Source organism: Nycticebus coucang, chromosome 9 (genome assembly GCF_027406575.1).
Source record: "Nycticebus coucang isolate mNycCou1 chromosome 9, mNycCou1.pri, whole genome shotgun sequence".
Taxonomy (NCBI): Eukaryota; Metazoa; Chordata; class Mammalia; order Primates; family Lorisidae; genus Nycticebus; species Nycticebus coucang.
The window spans coordinates 119765870-119781884 of record NC_069788.1 but is presented as its reverse complement, the minus strand read 5'-3'; the positions used below and the strand labels follow the sequence as shown (position 1 = coordinate 119781884).

The 16015-nt window shown below is 39.6% G+C and overlaps 1 protein-coding gene across 4 annotated transcripts in view; it reads right to left on the bottom strand.

Annotated features, from left to right (window-relative positions):
• The window catches only part of SYNE2 (spectrin repeat containing nuclear envelope protein 2), a 424477-nt gene that overhangs the window by 168191 nt on the left and 240271 nt on the right, over nucleotides 1-16015 (bottom strand). For all 4 annotated transcript variants that reach the window (XM_053601260.1, XM_053601261.1, XM_053601264.1 and 1 more), the window contains exons 48-52: nucleotides 13900-16006; nucleotides 11274-11596; nucleotides 8483-8627; nucleotides 5348-5566; nucleotides 599-864 (exon numbers count right to left, since the gene is read on the bottom strand). In XM_053601260.1, the coding sequence (XP_053457235.1) occupies nucleotides 599-864; nucleotides 5348-5566; nucleotides 8483-8627; nucleotides 11274-11596; nucleotides 13900-16006 (3060 nt within the window). The remainder of the gene's footprint in view (nucleotides 1-598; nucleotides 865-5347; nucleotides 5567-8482; nucleotides 8628-11273; nucleotides 11597-13899; nucleotides 16007-16015) is intronic.

The window sequence follows — 16015 nt, the reverse complement described above, 5'->3', positions numbered from 1 at the left end:
TCTCCCAAGTAGCTGGGACTACAGGTGCCTGCCACAATGCCCAGCTATTTTTTTGTTGTTGTTGTAGTTGTCATTTTAGCAAGCCAGGGTCAGGTTCGAACCTGCCAACCCCAGTGTATGTGGTTGGCGCCCTAATCACTGAGCTATAGGTGTCAAGCCAATCCCCTTTTATTTTTAGAGATGGGGTCTTGCTCTGTTGCCCATGCTGGAGTACAGTGGCATCATCACAGCTCACTACCTTAAACGCCTGAGCTCAAGTGATCTTCCTGTCTCAGCCTCTCAGTAGCTAGGACTCTGCCACTACACCCAGGTAATTTTTTTTTTTTTTTGAGACTGTGTCTTAGTTTCTTGCCCAGGCTAATCTTGAACTCCTGGACTCAAATGATCCTCCTGCTTTGGCCTCCCAAACTCTTTAGATTCCGGTATAAGTCACTGCACGTCTGGCCTCTTTTCCATCCTTTGTCTATCTATCAGTGTCCTCAACCAATTCTGTTGGATCACCGGCCATTTTCCCCACAATATTTTTATATTTTCTAAATTTGATATTTTCTAACTTCTGAACTATGTAATATTCATGATAGTTTTTTAGAAATCTTACTTGCTACATCGCTCTTGCATAGAAGTAATCTCCTGCTTTGCTGGAACAGTTTCCACAGCCTCCATGCCTTCAGGAACACTCTGCACACTTTGGATGCGTTGGAAAAGCAGGTTCAGTGGGAGCTGCTGCTGTTCCACGTTCTCCTCACCTTGGCACAAACAGTCTTGCAGATCACAGAGCTCTTCTGTGGTGGCTGCTTCTTTTGTTTTGGAAATCTGGGGGAGTTCTTCCTGAAGATTATCTAAAATAATTGCTTCTCGTTCAATCTAATTCAACAAACAAAATAAGAGCTGAAATAAGTAAAATATACTCCTACCCCCTGAAGACTCGAAGCATACCTTGGCAGCCATAATTATTGCATACTTTCTCCTCAAAGGGTCCCTCATGTCCAATCCCAGTTGAGAGTAATATTTGTTTTCCTATAGCTGGGAATATTTGTCCTCCACTGTTAGAATCCAACAGTTCCCTGCTAGTGCTCATATAGATGTGTAATTAAAATGAAGTATTTCTACTGTGGGCTGGAGGAAATGCTGTTAATATTTTCATAAATAATTTATTTCTCCTTCAGATTTCAGTTGGGTACAGCAATTTTTCTCCTGAGATAAGCACAAACTGCCGTCACTATGTGTAAAAGGTTGGGCAGCTACTGCACATGGGGAATTTCGTGAGCAGGTCTCTTTTCCTTCACTTCCAATTCCCATATGCTCAAAAAGCAAGCCTAGTGGATTACCCCTACCCCAACAACTACCAAAGGAAAAGCAGCCTGAATTACCGATCAAATATTTGTCAAGCACTGGTATGTGAAGAAATCAGAAATACATAACCTACTGCAGAACATATGTGGAAACTGGAAGTTCTACAACCCCCCCAGAGGGAAGACACAGAAGGTCCCAAAGGCCCCTGAATCAGATGGCTAGTACGCCTCTCAAGGCCTCTGGCCTGCCCCTCCACCGCATTACTCCCGTGTCACCTTCAGCCCTCATGCAGTGTTAACTTGCTGTCCCATGTTCAGACTTACAGATCTTGCAATCTTCACATTACAGAATATCACACAGGCTGACTACATGTATGACATCATGCTAATTACAGACTATCACATGGGCTGACTAACATGTATGGTATCATGCTAATTAAGGAATATCACACAGGCTGACTACATGTATGATATGCTAATTACAGAATATCACAGGGCTACATGTATGATATGCTAATTACAGAATATTACACAGGCTACGCGTATGATAGCATGCTAATTACAGAATATTACAAGGCTTACTATGTGCATGTCATGCTAATTACAGACTATCACATGGGCCAGCTAATATATATGATATCATGTTAACTGCAGAATATCATACGGGCCGACTACATTTATGGTTCATGCTAACTGAAATGGTGAGAAGGACTCAGAGGCCCAGGAAGATGCACCAGAGGGCAGGAAACAATGCCTGCGAGGGCCTAGGTGTGTGGGGCATGCAGGGCTTCTCCTCTGAGGTAAAGGACAAGTTGTTCAATTTTGTAGCTCCACTCCTAAGAAGGGGACATAGCTGGGATGAACCTCTGGGGGTTTTGCAGGCAGTCTCTGCTGTATTGAGGATTATGCTGGGACCCATTCATCAGACAGCCGAGGAAACTGGAGAAGCCAAGGTGCTGCAACTGGTGGGCTGCGCTGTGAGCTGCCCTGCCATATGGGCCATAGGATCTACCCTAGTTGCAATACACAGTTGCAGGGGTCAACTAGCCCCTCTCCAAGAGCCCCAGTTATGAAATATGTGTGCAGCCCATCACCTCAGACCTAAGCTCGGTTGGACTAGAAGCCCTGGTTCTCAGGCAGACAGCTCCACATCCACTAGGGGATGAGACAGGGTTCCACTGGGTCATTCTGCATCCCCCTGCTAGAAACCAGATTCAAACAAAGAAACTCTACATTGTACACACAGGGTTTCCGACATGCATCGGGATTGAAAGAACTGCCTCTGTAATCCAGGACTGAATGGGGTGGCTCCTGGTGCTTCCAGGCCCACTGAGAATCAGAAAAGAGAAGTTGCAGCAATCACGACCCAGCAAGACTGCAGGTCTGACCTGGGCTCAGACCTTCCCTGTTCCAGGCCTGCTCAGCCTCATTGTTCCCTGGGATCACTTTCCAAAATAAACTGCCTGCTCTGATCTCAAGCTCTGCCATCTACTGTGAAGTTGGTAAGTGACTGAAGAGGGGAACACAAGGGTGAGAACAACTGTCTTTAGGACCATGATTTTACTCCAAAGCTAGGCAACTCTCCAACATGCAAAAGGATAAACAAACTGTAGTCCTTCTAGCCCATGTAATACCACTCAGGATAAAAAGAAATACACCACTGACACAATCAGCAACAAGAGGAATCACAAAGGTATTATGCTTAGTGAAAAGAGGACAAACTCAAAAGGTTGCAGACTGTAAAAGTCCATTTATAGGTCATTCTGAAGTGGAAAAACTTTAGGAAAAGAAACAGATTAATGGTTGTCAAGGCCTGGGGGGATAGAAGGGGCTGACAATAAAGGACCATGAGGGAACTTCTGTAGGGTCATGGAAACCTTGAACCTTGCCCTGAAACTCAAGCCCTGAACCTTGAGTTTCTTGGTGGTCATGTGACAAGGTGCACCTGTCAGACTCAACAAACTTTACACTAAGAATGAGAAGACAGTCTCCAAAGCAGTAAAATAGTTGCCAAAAATATTGTACATTCACTTTTCCCATCCAGAAAAGGCTCTGCAATCCCTTCACAATTTTCCTTAGCCACAGAATCCTGATAAAATTGATTATAAAGCTTTTAGGCTTTCGGTCAATTATAGAGTCTAGAAAAGGAGAAGAATCCACAGTTGCACTGTAAGCAAACACAGTGAAGGAGACTAAAAACCAAGAACCATTAGAATCAGAAACTAACAAAGAAATGACTTTTGAACTTTTGATACAAAGGGAACAAGCCAGACCTACATCTATGATGGCCTTTGAAGACACAAATTTATTCTAGTACATTATGATCATCAGAGCATAAAATGATGATTTTGAATAACCAGAAGCAAATAATTGCATCAAGAAAATTCTGTTTAAGAAAACAGGGAGGTAAGACAGGAGGGGAAGGGGTAAATAAAAAATTTAATTGGTTTTTTAGTTTGGAAATTTATAAACAGGCCATGAAGTTTCTAAAAATCTAAACATATAAACACTTATTCCATAGAGACATTTTTTTTGTCACATATGAAAGCACGAAGCAAGCTAGCAGAATTTGACACAGGTAGGTCATTAGATAATACAACTTTTATTAAATGGATAAAAGCTACCTTAAAATCTCATGCCAATTTGATGTATGTAAATATCGTTTAAGTTGACAGTTTAGTGGTTAAACACCAAAGTCTAAGTTTGAATCCTCTCCCACCACTTGTGAATTTGAGCAAGTTCCTCGATCTCACTTCGCCTCACTTTTCTCTTCTATACAGAAAGGACAATAAAGTGTCCCCACAGGATTCTTGTAAGATAAATAATACATGTGAAGTAGTTCAAACTATGCTTAGCGAATAAGCAGTCAGTGGACACTTAGCAGAAGGCCTTGGCTGGGTTCTAAGGATATAGCAGTGACGTGACAGCCCCAGCCCCAGCTCACAGGGGCTTAGAGCTCAATCAATCTCTAGCTGGGGGCCTGGTGCTGTTATTTAATCTCTCAATGCTTCAGTCTCCCCATGTAGAAAATGTAGAAAATATTTACCTCCTAAGGGCAATGCAAGGATTCAGGGGCATCACACATGACCTGCCCTCTCTGTGCAGTGTAGTAACTCAAAATAGGATGCCACAGACAAGAACTGGTTCTGGCAGCCCCTCAATGCATAATTTAGAAAGCTAATTTTAACAGTCAAAACACTATTCACTAATCAAACTTCACCAGCACCACAAAGATACTCACTTTCAAAAATATCAAATTCTAAGCGGAATAGGTAGTGCTTATGTAGTTCAATCCCAAGAGCATGTAAACAACATCTAATTCCATACTGATCTGTTATATTTCTTTCTTAAGTAAATTTAGCAGGAGTTTTGAAATAAATAAGAGAGATAAGTTTTCATTTAATGTTCTGATTTGTATCCCATTTATTCCTGGCCCTTTGGAAAGATTAGAGAATGTCCCAAGGTAATTTTATTCTATTTTTAATTTTTTTCTAAATATATGTGATGCTTAAGTATTAAACCATGGTTAAATTAACATCCGTGATTGATAATATCCTATATATCCTCTATGACCCTATAGAGGTTTTCTTAGCTAGTTTTCAAAAAGAACATCATACCTCATATATTTAGGTCCATATCTAACAACTATGGTTGATTTCCAAAGTTAACACATGCACTTAATTTCAAAATTAGTTGGGTACTAGGCATATTACCTAATTCTAATCTTTAGTATAATGTAGAGACAGATATTTTTTAAGAAGAGTTAATTTACTGTCATGTGAAGATTTTAAAGCTCCAACCAGCAAGTGGTCATTTATTTTTAAGAATTATTTGGTATCCCCAAGAAAGCTACTCTCATAAAAAATGTGAATAACTTCTTGGAGATTTTTTTAATAGGGCCTAAGTACTATTTCTGTGTAATGTGTATGTGATTTTTGCACATGGTACTGGTTGAGGACTCAATTTATATAAAAACAAGGTAAAAATAATAAAATAATTTTAAAAACGCTTGTTAGGAAACAATATGGTTTGGCTGTTGAAAATCAAGAACTCACTTCTTCGCTGATGAATTTCCACTCCTGTTTCAGTTCTTCACACCACATGTCCCACTCTTTAGCAGCTTCCAGCAAACTCAGCCATTTCCCCCACAGAGCCGACACAGTTCGGAGCAAACACACACCATCTTTTTCTGTGCATCTGGGTCTCAAGTGTCTGAGGCCCTGTCGTAGTTTCATTAACTCTTCCCTGACTGACATAAGATTTGACACCAAGACCTTAAGAAAGAAAAGAAACATGAGAATGACCTACATATTATTGTATTCCGCATGAATACAGGACTGTGGTGACAAATGATCCATAAACCAGTATTTCCAAGTAAGAATGTATCTTCAAAAGTAAATATTCTAGAGGTATGGTGGTCTTTTACCTGTGGTTTTTTACCCAAGGTTTCAGTTACTCATGGTCAAGTGCAGCTCAAAAATATTAAATGAAAAATGTCAGAAGCAAACAATTCATATGATTGGTCTGAGTAGAATGATGAAATCTTGTGCCCTCCTGCTCTGTGCCACTTGGGCCGTGAATCCTCCCTTGGGTAAGTGTCTACAGGCTGTATACTTCCCTGCTTGTTAGGCATGCACCAGCCTTCCTGATCATCAGATTAACTGTCTCGGCATCCCAGTGCTTGTGTTCACAGTCAATGGCTACCTAACAATACCTATGTCATATACCTCATCTCATTACATCAGCTTTTTATCATCTCACATCCTACCTAGAAGAATGTCTCACAGTCTCACTCTGTGTCCTGGGTAGAGTGCTGTGGCATCATAGCTCACAACAACCTCAAACATTTGGGCTTGAGCAATCCTAATGCCTCAGCCTCCTGAGTAACTGGGATTATAGGTGTGAGCCACTATCCCAGGCTAGTTTTTCTATTTTTAGTAGAGAAAGGGTCTCACTTTTGCTCAAGCTGGTCTCGAACTCCCAAGCTCAGTGATGTACCTACCGACCTTGGCCTCCCAGAGTGCTAGGATTACAGGTGTGAGCCACCATGCCCAGCTACAATATCATATTTTGAGAGACAAAGATCATATTCATATAACTTTTATTAAAAGTACAGTATATAGTTATGGTTGTTCTATTTGACTACTAGTTATTATGTTTTTTTTTTTTTTTTGGGGGGGGTGTTTGAGATAGAGTCTCACTTTGTTGCCCTTGTTAGAGTGCCATGGCATCATAGCTCACAGCAACCTCAAACTCCTGGGTCAAATCATCCTCTTGTCTCAGCCTCCTGAGTAGCTGGGACTACAGGCACCCCCCACAATGCCCAGCTAGTTTTGGAGATTGGGTCTTGCTCTTGCTCAGGCTGTTCTCAAACTCCTGATCTCAAGCAATCTGCCCATCTTGGCCTCCCAGAGTACTAGAATTACATGTGTGAGCCACCACGCCACACCCATTTTTTGTTTATTTTTCTGCAACAGGGGTCCTTCTCTGTCACCTAGGCTGGAGTGCAGTGGCACAATCATACCTCACTACAGCCTTGAAATCCTGGGCTCAAGCAAATCCTCCCACCTCAGTCTTCCAAAGTGCCGGGAATACTACCATACACCCTAATTATTACTGTTAATCTCTTAACTGTGCCTAATTTATAAATTTAACTTTACCATAGGGATGTACAGAGAACACACAGTATGTCTTTTCTACTATCTGCAGTTTTAGGCTTCCAGTGGGGATTTTGGACCATATCCTCGGAGAAGGAGGGGTGGTCTACAACACGCTTTGTTATTTTAACATAAGTCTCATGTTTTACTAGGTAGGTTTTTGCATAATACTTCAAGCATCAACACAATATGAAAGGGCTACGGGGGGGTGGTGTTGCTTTGTTTTTGACAAATATTAAGTAATTTAGAATGCCCTCATTCAGAAACTTCTCTAAAGAAGATCGACACAAAATCTACAAACACATGAAAAAAAAGCTCATCATCCTTAATCATCAGAGAAATACAAATCAAAACTACTCTGAGATATCACCTAACCCCAGTAAGAGTAGCCCACATAACAAAATCCCAAAACCAGAAATGTTGGCGTGGATGTGGAGGAAAGGGCACACTTCTACACTGCTGGTGGGAATGCCCACTAATATGTTCCTTCTGGAAGGATGTTTGGAGAATACTTAGAGACCTAAAAATAGACCTGCCATTCGAACCTATAATTCCTTTACTAGGTTTATACCCAGAAGACCAAAAGTCACAATATAACAAAGACATCTGTACCAGAATGTTTACTGTAGCCCAATTCATAATTGCTAAGTCATGGAAGAAGCCCAAGTGCCCATCGACCCACGAATGGACTAGCAAATTGTGGTACATGTATACCATGGAATACTATGCAGCCTTAAAGAAAGATGGAGACTTTACCTCTTTCATGTTTACATGGATGGAGCTGGAACATATTCTTCTTAGCAAAGTATCTCAAGAATGGAAGAAAAAGTATCCAATGTACTCAGCCCTACTATGAAGCTAAATTATAGCTTTCACATGAAGACTATAACCCAACTATAGCACAAGACTATGGGGAAAGGGCCAAGGAAGGGGAAGGGAGGGGGGGAGGCTTTGGTGGAGGGAGGGTAATGGGTGGGGCCACATCTATAGTGCATCTCAGAATGGGTACAGGCGTTTGCACTAATGTATACAGCTATGATTTAACAATAAAAAAAAAAAATAAGTGGTATTAGAATGCCCTCATTCAAATCCTAATAACATATAATACCATAGATTCTAGCAGATCAAAATAAGCTAAGCAAAAAGTAAAACTGTTTAATAACAGAGTCTAAGAAATCACCAGAATTCGGAGCTTATGACTGTTGCAGTAAGTGTTCCAGGGACACCAAGGCAGCTCTGCAGCAGCTCCAGCAGCCTCTCCTAACGGAGCACTAAAATGGAAGCCTCACAAAAGCCATAAGGACAGGGCATTTGTGGGGATGAATGTCCTGTGAATCTGCTCAGTTAAATTTCTCAGAAACCAATGCGTCATTTTTTTCTCTCGGGCTTTCGAGGTAAGGGATTTTCATGGGTGTACAGCTCAGTCTGAAGATTCCTGTGGGCTATGACTGACCTACATTCTCTTCTGCCTCCGCCCGCCTGTTCTGCCTGTTTTTGCACACAGACTTACCAGAGACTTGCAAATAGTGTTACCTTGCTCTGTTCCACGCGCTCTAAAGCTTCTTTGTAAGACACTGGCAATGGGGACATGGACTGCCTGAGAACTGCTTCCATTTTTCTGAGGTTATCAAAAATTTTCTCTTCAATCTTTCTATAGCATTGGTAACTCTCAAGATACCTAATGAGGTACAGTTAGGAGAAAAAAGTTGGTATTAAACTATATTTACACAATAGTCTAAACTTCCTAGAATAAATTTTCCCACTTTTTTTTTTTTTTTGAGACAGAGTCTCATTCTGTTGCCCTGGGTAGAGTGCTGTGGTGTCATAGCTCACAGCTAACTCAAACTCTTGGGCTCAAGTGATCCTCTTGAGTTAGCTGAGTGGCTAGGACTATAGTCACCTGCTATGCCTGGCTATTTTTAGAGACAGGGTCTCATTTTTTGCTCAAACTGGTCTTAAACTCCTGAGCTTAAATAATCCACAAGCACTGGCCTCCCAGAGTGCTGGGACTACAGGTGTGAGCCACCATACCCAACCCTAAATGCAAACTTTATCAGGTAGGTAGGGCTGTCTTCAAATGCCTAAATTAGAGTTGGTTAGCAAAAGTTCACTTCAGTAAAGTGAAAATTGTGCTCTTGAATATGCTAATTAGGTATAAATTAGTACAATTCTTTAAAAAAAACACTTAGTCCCTTAAACGGCTCATATCTTTTGACCTATTTAACTTCTGTAATCTACCTTAAGGAATTAGGGAATTTATACTAAAAAGAGTAAAACCTTTTACATAGTAAAATCTTTTTATCATTAGGGTATTAATTAAAACAGCAAAAACTGGAACATCCTTTATGTCTAACAAAAAGGTATGATTAAGAAAATTAAAGGCTTGGTGCCTGTGGCTCAAGTGGCTAAGGTGCCAGCCACATACACCTGGGCTGGTGGGTTTGAATCCAGCCTGGGCCCGCCAAACAACAATGACGGCTGCAACCAAAAAAAAAAAAAAATAGCCAGGCATTGTGGCGGGTGCCTGTAGTCCCAGTTACTTGGGAGGCAGAGGCAGGAGAATCACTTGAGCCCAGGAGCTGGAGGTTGCTGTGAGCTGTGATGCCACGGCACTCTACCCAGGGCAACAGTTTGAGGCTCTGTCTCAAAAAAAAACCAAAGAAAGAAAGAAAATTAAAATAGGCTTGACGCTTGGCTCAGCGGCTAGGGTGCCAGCCACATACACTGGAGCTAGTGGGTTCAAATCCAGCCCGGGCCAACTACAACCACAAATAGCCAGGCGTTGTGGCAGGCGCCTGTAGTCCCAGCTACTAGGGAGGCTGAGGCAAGAGAATTGCTTAAGCCCAAGAGTTTGAGGTTGCTGTGAGCTGTGACAGCACAGCACTCTACGGAGGGAGACATAGTGAGACTGTCTCAAAAGAACAAAAGAAAATTAAAACAAGTCATTACTTAAAATATTATGTATCAATTAAAATCACTTTTATTAAGTATCTGTTATAATAAGGAAAATAATGTTATGAAGTAAAAAATTTTACATTTTCTATACAGCATTTTGAGATACATTATGAAGTTTTATATATATATATACGATAGAAACAGCCAAAATCCCCCATTGAAAGCAATTAAAAATTCTGTATCAAATATATATTTTAAAAAACAACTCTTAACACACACAAACTGGCAAGGAATTGAGCCCTCGAATTCTGTAAAATGAAAATACACAGAAATAAGCCAGGGTGCAGGGCCAGTTTATGCCTCCAAGGCATTTTAGTTTTAATTTTCTTTGCTTCCTCCTAGAATGTAAGGGACAGATCACAAAGCCTGGAGCCAAGCCCAGATTGAGTGTCTGATAGGAAACCTCCCCAGTAAAGATATTTGTAACACATGTAACTATAAAGGACTGATCTCTACAGAACACATTCCTACAAACCATAGTGAAATGACAGATGACCAATAAAATGGGGTAAAGTCTTGAACAAGCATTTTATAGAAGAGGAAACATGAATGACCAGTAAATATTCAAAAAGAAATCATACTCAGTAGCTGTAATAGAAATGCAAATTAAAACTGCAATGAGATACAACTTCTTACTCACCAGACATGTAAAAATTAAGTCCTGCAATATCAGGTGTTGGCAAGGATATAGGACAACTGGAATATTTATTTATATACTGCTGGCGTAAGTGAAATTGGCAAATCATTTGGTGTTACTCTAAGATGTACGTACTTTTGACCCAGCAATCTGGCTCGTAGATAGATACTCAAGAGAAACTATTATATTCAAAAATGTTCCTAAGTGGCACTGCTTCTGAATGCAAAAACTGGAAACCATTCAAATGTCCATCAATAACTGGGGAAATGAACTTTCCTACAGGCAATAACATGAGTAAACCTTGGGGGCCATAATGATGAGTTTGAAAAAAACGAAGTGGCAGAAGAATACGCACGTACTAGGTGCTAGTTCAAAATTGTGAAAACAGGACACACGCATAGTAAAAATGCAACAGACACCAGGGCAATGGCAAATATAAAATTAGGAGAGTGTTTTACGTTTCAGAGAGGGAAGAAGCACACAAGAGAATTCAAATTAATCATGCTTATCTTTGAAACTCTGGTTACAAAGATGTTTGTTTTATCATTATTACTTTTATAAACAATCCATTGTATAGATTAAATATTCAATAAGAACAAAGTAATAAAAACACAATAAAATAGCTACCATGGTTTTCTTTAAATAATAATTTTTTAAAACTTTTCCTTATTTTCTAAATTAACTCCCTCTATTTTACATTCTTACAGCATTACATGTAGAAGGACCACCTACCGTTCTACATCAGCATTCTTTACTTCGATGGCTTCCTTCAGGGCCGAGTTCTTAGAAACTAGTTCCTGTAAAGTATATTGAAGTTGGAGCTTGGCTTCAGGGCTGGATATAGCTGCTAGTTTCTCAGTGAGCTCCTGGATATCTGCTATTGCGGATTCCAATTCCTCTTGTTTCCTAAGAGGCATCTCTAGTGATTCTTCTGGATTATCAAGGTTTACTCTATGGGATGCAGTAATGGCTTCAAGGGAAGTGGCCATCTCCAATGCCCTGGTGACCTCTTCTTCATAGCATGTTAAGTTTTCGTAAGCATCATTCAAGACATTCTGTAAATAGGAGATTAAATACTGTGACAAAATTGTCAACTTTGGGGGTTGTTGTTATGCTTGAATTTTTGCAGAGCATTCGTAATGTCTCTGAGTTTAAAAAGAGTAGGATCCTCACACTTACAGTTTGACATTATACTAGTATTTAAAAATAAATAACTTTTGGGCTCGGCGTCCCTAGCTCAGTGAGTTGGGTGCTGGCCACATACACCAAGGCTGGCAGGTTTGAGCCCAGCCTGGGCCTGATAAACAACAATGACAAATGCAACTAAAAAATAGCCAGGTGTTGTGGTGGGCGCCTATAGTCCCAGCTACTCAGGAGGCTGAGGCAAAGGAATCACTTATGCCTAAGAGATGGAGGTTGCTGTGAGCTGTGACACCATGGCACTCTACCGAGGGTGACATAGTGAGACGCTCTCTGTCTCAAAAAATAAAATAAAATAAAATAAAATAAAATGAATAACTTTCGTTTGCCTAAATAAAAATTGTTTATAGATTTTCTAAGTGTCAAAACTCAAAATAACATCTCATGAATCATGTCTACTGAGTTAGGTTCCTACTCTGAAACTCTCATACTAGACTATGAATTATATAAAATGAACTGAATATGTTTGTTGAGAATAACCTTAATATTTGTGAACAAATTAAAAAACTCTCGGCTGCTGAATTTAGTTTGGGGACATCATCGAATGCCTCCAGATCTTAGTCTTCTCTATGAAATAAAAGACTGTAAAGGCCCATTCCAGCCCAGGTTTAATCCTAATATTTAGGGGCTCTATGTACGTTGTTTCTTGAAACTTTTATTAAAGCCAAATACCAAAGTACTCAAATTACTCACTTGTTACAAACCTACTTAAAGGTTATATTAGGGTTCATAACACAACTTTGTATTTCTATAGCATTTATAGCTATCAAACTATTTCAAACATATGATCTAACGATAACTCTTTGAATTAGAAAAGGAAGTTAATTTCTCCTTTATGTAATCTGAATGTGACACATATGAAAACACTATGTAAAGCATTATATTCAGCACAATACCAATTCCAGTGATGCCTAAAATATCAGAAGGACAGGCAAGGAAGTATGTTGGAGTTGTTCTTCCAGAGGTCAGCAAGCAGTCACAATTACTTAACTGGGCTGTTGTAACAGGAAAGCCACCATATTTAGTACATAAACCCAAGGGCATGGATGTATCCCAAAAAACCTTATTTATAAGTACAGGCACTATGTGCAGGATTTGGATCTGATAGTCCCTACTCTGGAATCAAACAGAATTCAATTAGAATCCTGGTTCTATTACTGCTGCAAGACCCTCAGAAAAATCTTCATGTCTCTGAACTTCAATTTCCTTATTTTTGAACAGGCCTAATAAAAGCACTCACCTCACAAAGTTGCTGGAAAGATCCATAAAAAGATAATCACAGCCTCAGGCATCTGTGAAAACTGGCCCCAGAAATCATTCATTCAGGAAATTTCTTGCTATGTCCATTAGCAAGGACATGCAAACTGTACATGTATCTAGAAACTGAACTAATAAAGCCTATCCAATTCCACACTAAGAATGAATTACAGGTTTATCTTATACGTAACAGCTAGAGACAAGACAGAATCAGACATTCTTCCACCTGCCCAGGAACATCCACATTATCGATGCTTCCATCACTCCCTTATTTTATATAAAATGTAGATTTTTGGGCCTCACAAGAAAGTAGCCACTACCTCATCCGTGCACACACATACCCTGTCTTTTTCCTTCTTCTCTGTATGCCTTTAAAACATGAAGTTTCCAGCCTCCCTTTGAAAAAAAATGGCCACAGTTTTTCTACAGTTTATACTTTTTTTCCCCTCAGCACATCCTCAAAATCTTGGCTTGCTAAACCTCCCTTGAGATTTTTGCCCCAGTCATTCATTGGGGTTGACAGATTAAATATGAAGTATTTAGCGCTGTGCCTAGAACACAAATGTTAGTTATAATTGGTGTTCTTCTCCCTACACCACATTCCTATTATATTTTACTATCTCTAAAAGCAAAAAAACGCACAACACTTTGTCCTAAGTTCCACAGAGACAGAAACAAACCTATCACACTTGTCTTTCTACAAATTGTAAGGCACTGCATTTAGATGTAGAGTGTGTCAGGATTATAAATTGGTTTATTGCAATTTTTAACAATGGCTATCCTCCTGTAGAGAATTTTCCTGTAGAAATTGTAACTTATTTAGAAGCACAGATATAACTAGCAAAACACAAAGTCATGCAATGAAAAGAGAGGCACTAAGTGCCTGATTTAAAAAACCTACCATGCGCATATCAATGCTCAATGTCACGTAATTTTGAAGGTCCTCAATGTCATGTAATTTTGCCTCCAAGTCACTGGTTTCAGAAGAGCTTTCTTCTCTTTGCTGCTCAACAGCAGTCACAGCTTTAATACTAAACATTTCTGCCTGCACTTGTTCTTGAAATGCTTCACAGTTATCCTTTTCATTTTGAATATGTTTAATTTCCAAATTTATAAGTAAAGGATGCTGTAATTGAGATTTTATCTGATTTAAAACATGTATGTAATTTTCTAATTTGTCCAGAAAATTCTTCTTATCCATTTTTTTTGGCTGGAATTCTAGTACCATGTTTTGGAGAACCTTATGCAACTTATCATTTTCTTCAACTTTCAGCTTTATTTGTAGTATTTCTTCCTCTTTGAATGAGTCATCGAAGGCCTTATTTTCATTTAAATTCTTTACTATCTCATCATATAAGCGCTTGGCTTTTTCAATTTTCTGGTTCAAAATTTGAGCACTGAGCACATTGGATTCTGGTGGAGTTTTAGGAGCTTTCAGTACTGCTTCAGCACCTTTTTTAATTTGCAAATCCATAACTCTCATTTTATTTAGTGATGCTTGATATTTGCCATATTCTTCTTCAACTATGTCTAACCGCTTAATTTTTTCTTCAAGTTCCTTTTCTTTTTCAAATACTTGTGTTTGTAATTGGTGAAGTTGTGAACCATCCCAGTTTAGTCCCATATAATCAAACACTTCTTTAAGTTTCAATACTTCTAAGATGCTATGTTGAATACTGATGAATCTGTCTTTAAGATTATGGGTCTCCTCCTTAACTTCTTGATTTATTTCTTGAAGTAGGAGTTCATTGTGTTGTATACTGTCAACCTCCTTCTGAAGCACAGATGTTTTTTCATGGAGTTCTCTGTAAAAATTTATCTTGTATTCCACTTCTCTACATCTATTCTGAATGAATCTCTGCGTTCTGTTGGCTCTAGTCTTAAGACTCTGTACGTGATCATCCAGAAATAATCTCTCAAACACATTTAGATCCTCAAAGATGGTTGTGAGCTCCTGAAGATGTGTTGAGAGGATGCTTGTAATTTCTTGCAGTTCCTTCTGAGATGACTTCAAAGTGACATGGTGATGTTCCAGTTCAGCTTCTGTGGAGGTTGTTTCCACCTTGGGAATCATCAGTGTTTGCCCTCTTTGAAGTGTAAGTTGAAGCTTTCTTATTATTGCAAATAATTCGCTTCTTTCCTCCAATTTTAATTCTAATTGCTGTGATGTGTGAGTTGATTTTAAAACCAACATTTGGTATTGCTTCTGTAAGTCCTCTAGGAGATTACTTAAATCATTGCCCTCATATGCTGTCAGGCTGGGAATGTTCACTTTGACCTCTTCCACCAAGGACTCCACAGCCTGCTGTCTATCCAGAATGCGGTCATGTGTCACCTTGCATTTTCTGATCTGGGCAAGAATGTCATCTGGGAGAAGGGAAATGGGGGTGGTAACAAGTTCACTCAGCAGATTCTTGATCCATAAAATAGTCTCCTTCACCTTGTTCCTCAGGTCATTCTTCCCAATCAGATGCTCTGCCTGTAGGCTTAACGGCTGTACCACTTCTAATCGCTGCTTCAAATTATTTATTGCATCCTCCAAAATCTTCTTTTCATTTTCTCCCCAAATCCTCTTCATCTGAAGTTCAGCTTGCCCCCTTAAAACAGAAAATCTATGCTTGATAGCCTGGAGTTCAGTGGCCAAGGCGATGATGCTTTGGTTGCCCTCCCGTTCTGGAGAGTCCAGCCTTAACTGTAGACACTGCTGCTGCTGCTGCTGCTGCTGCAGGGAACTCTCAAGGTCTTGCATCTGATTCATGAAGGATACAAATTTATCATATTCCACTGCTTGTTGAGAATACTTCTTTTTAACCAGTTGTTCTACCTGTTCCCAACCATGTTCCAGGTGCTTAATCTGGATTTCCAGAAGTTTCTTATCCATGTCTGTTGTATGACTTGATAAATTCTCCCACTCAAGTTTCATCTTGCCTAAAGAAACCTTCTCTTTTTCCATGGATGCCAGGAATTTTTTAATTTTGTCCAGATATGTTACGCTATCCAATGGTCCCCTAGAAAAA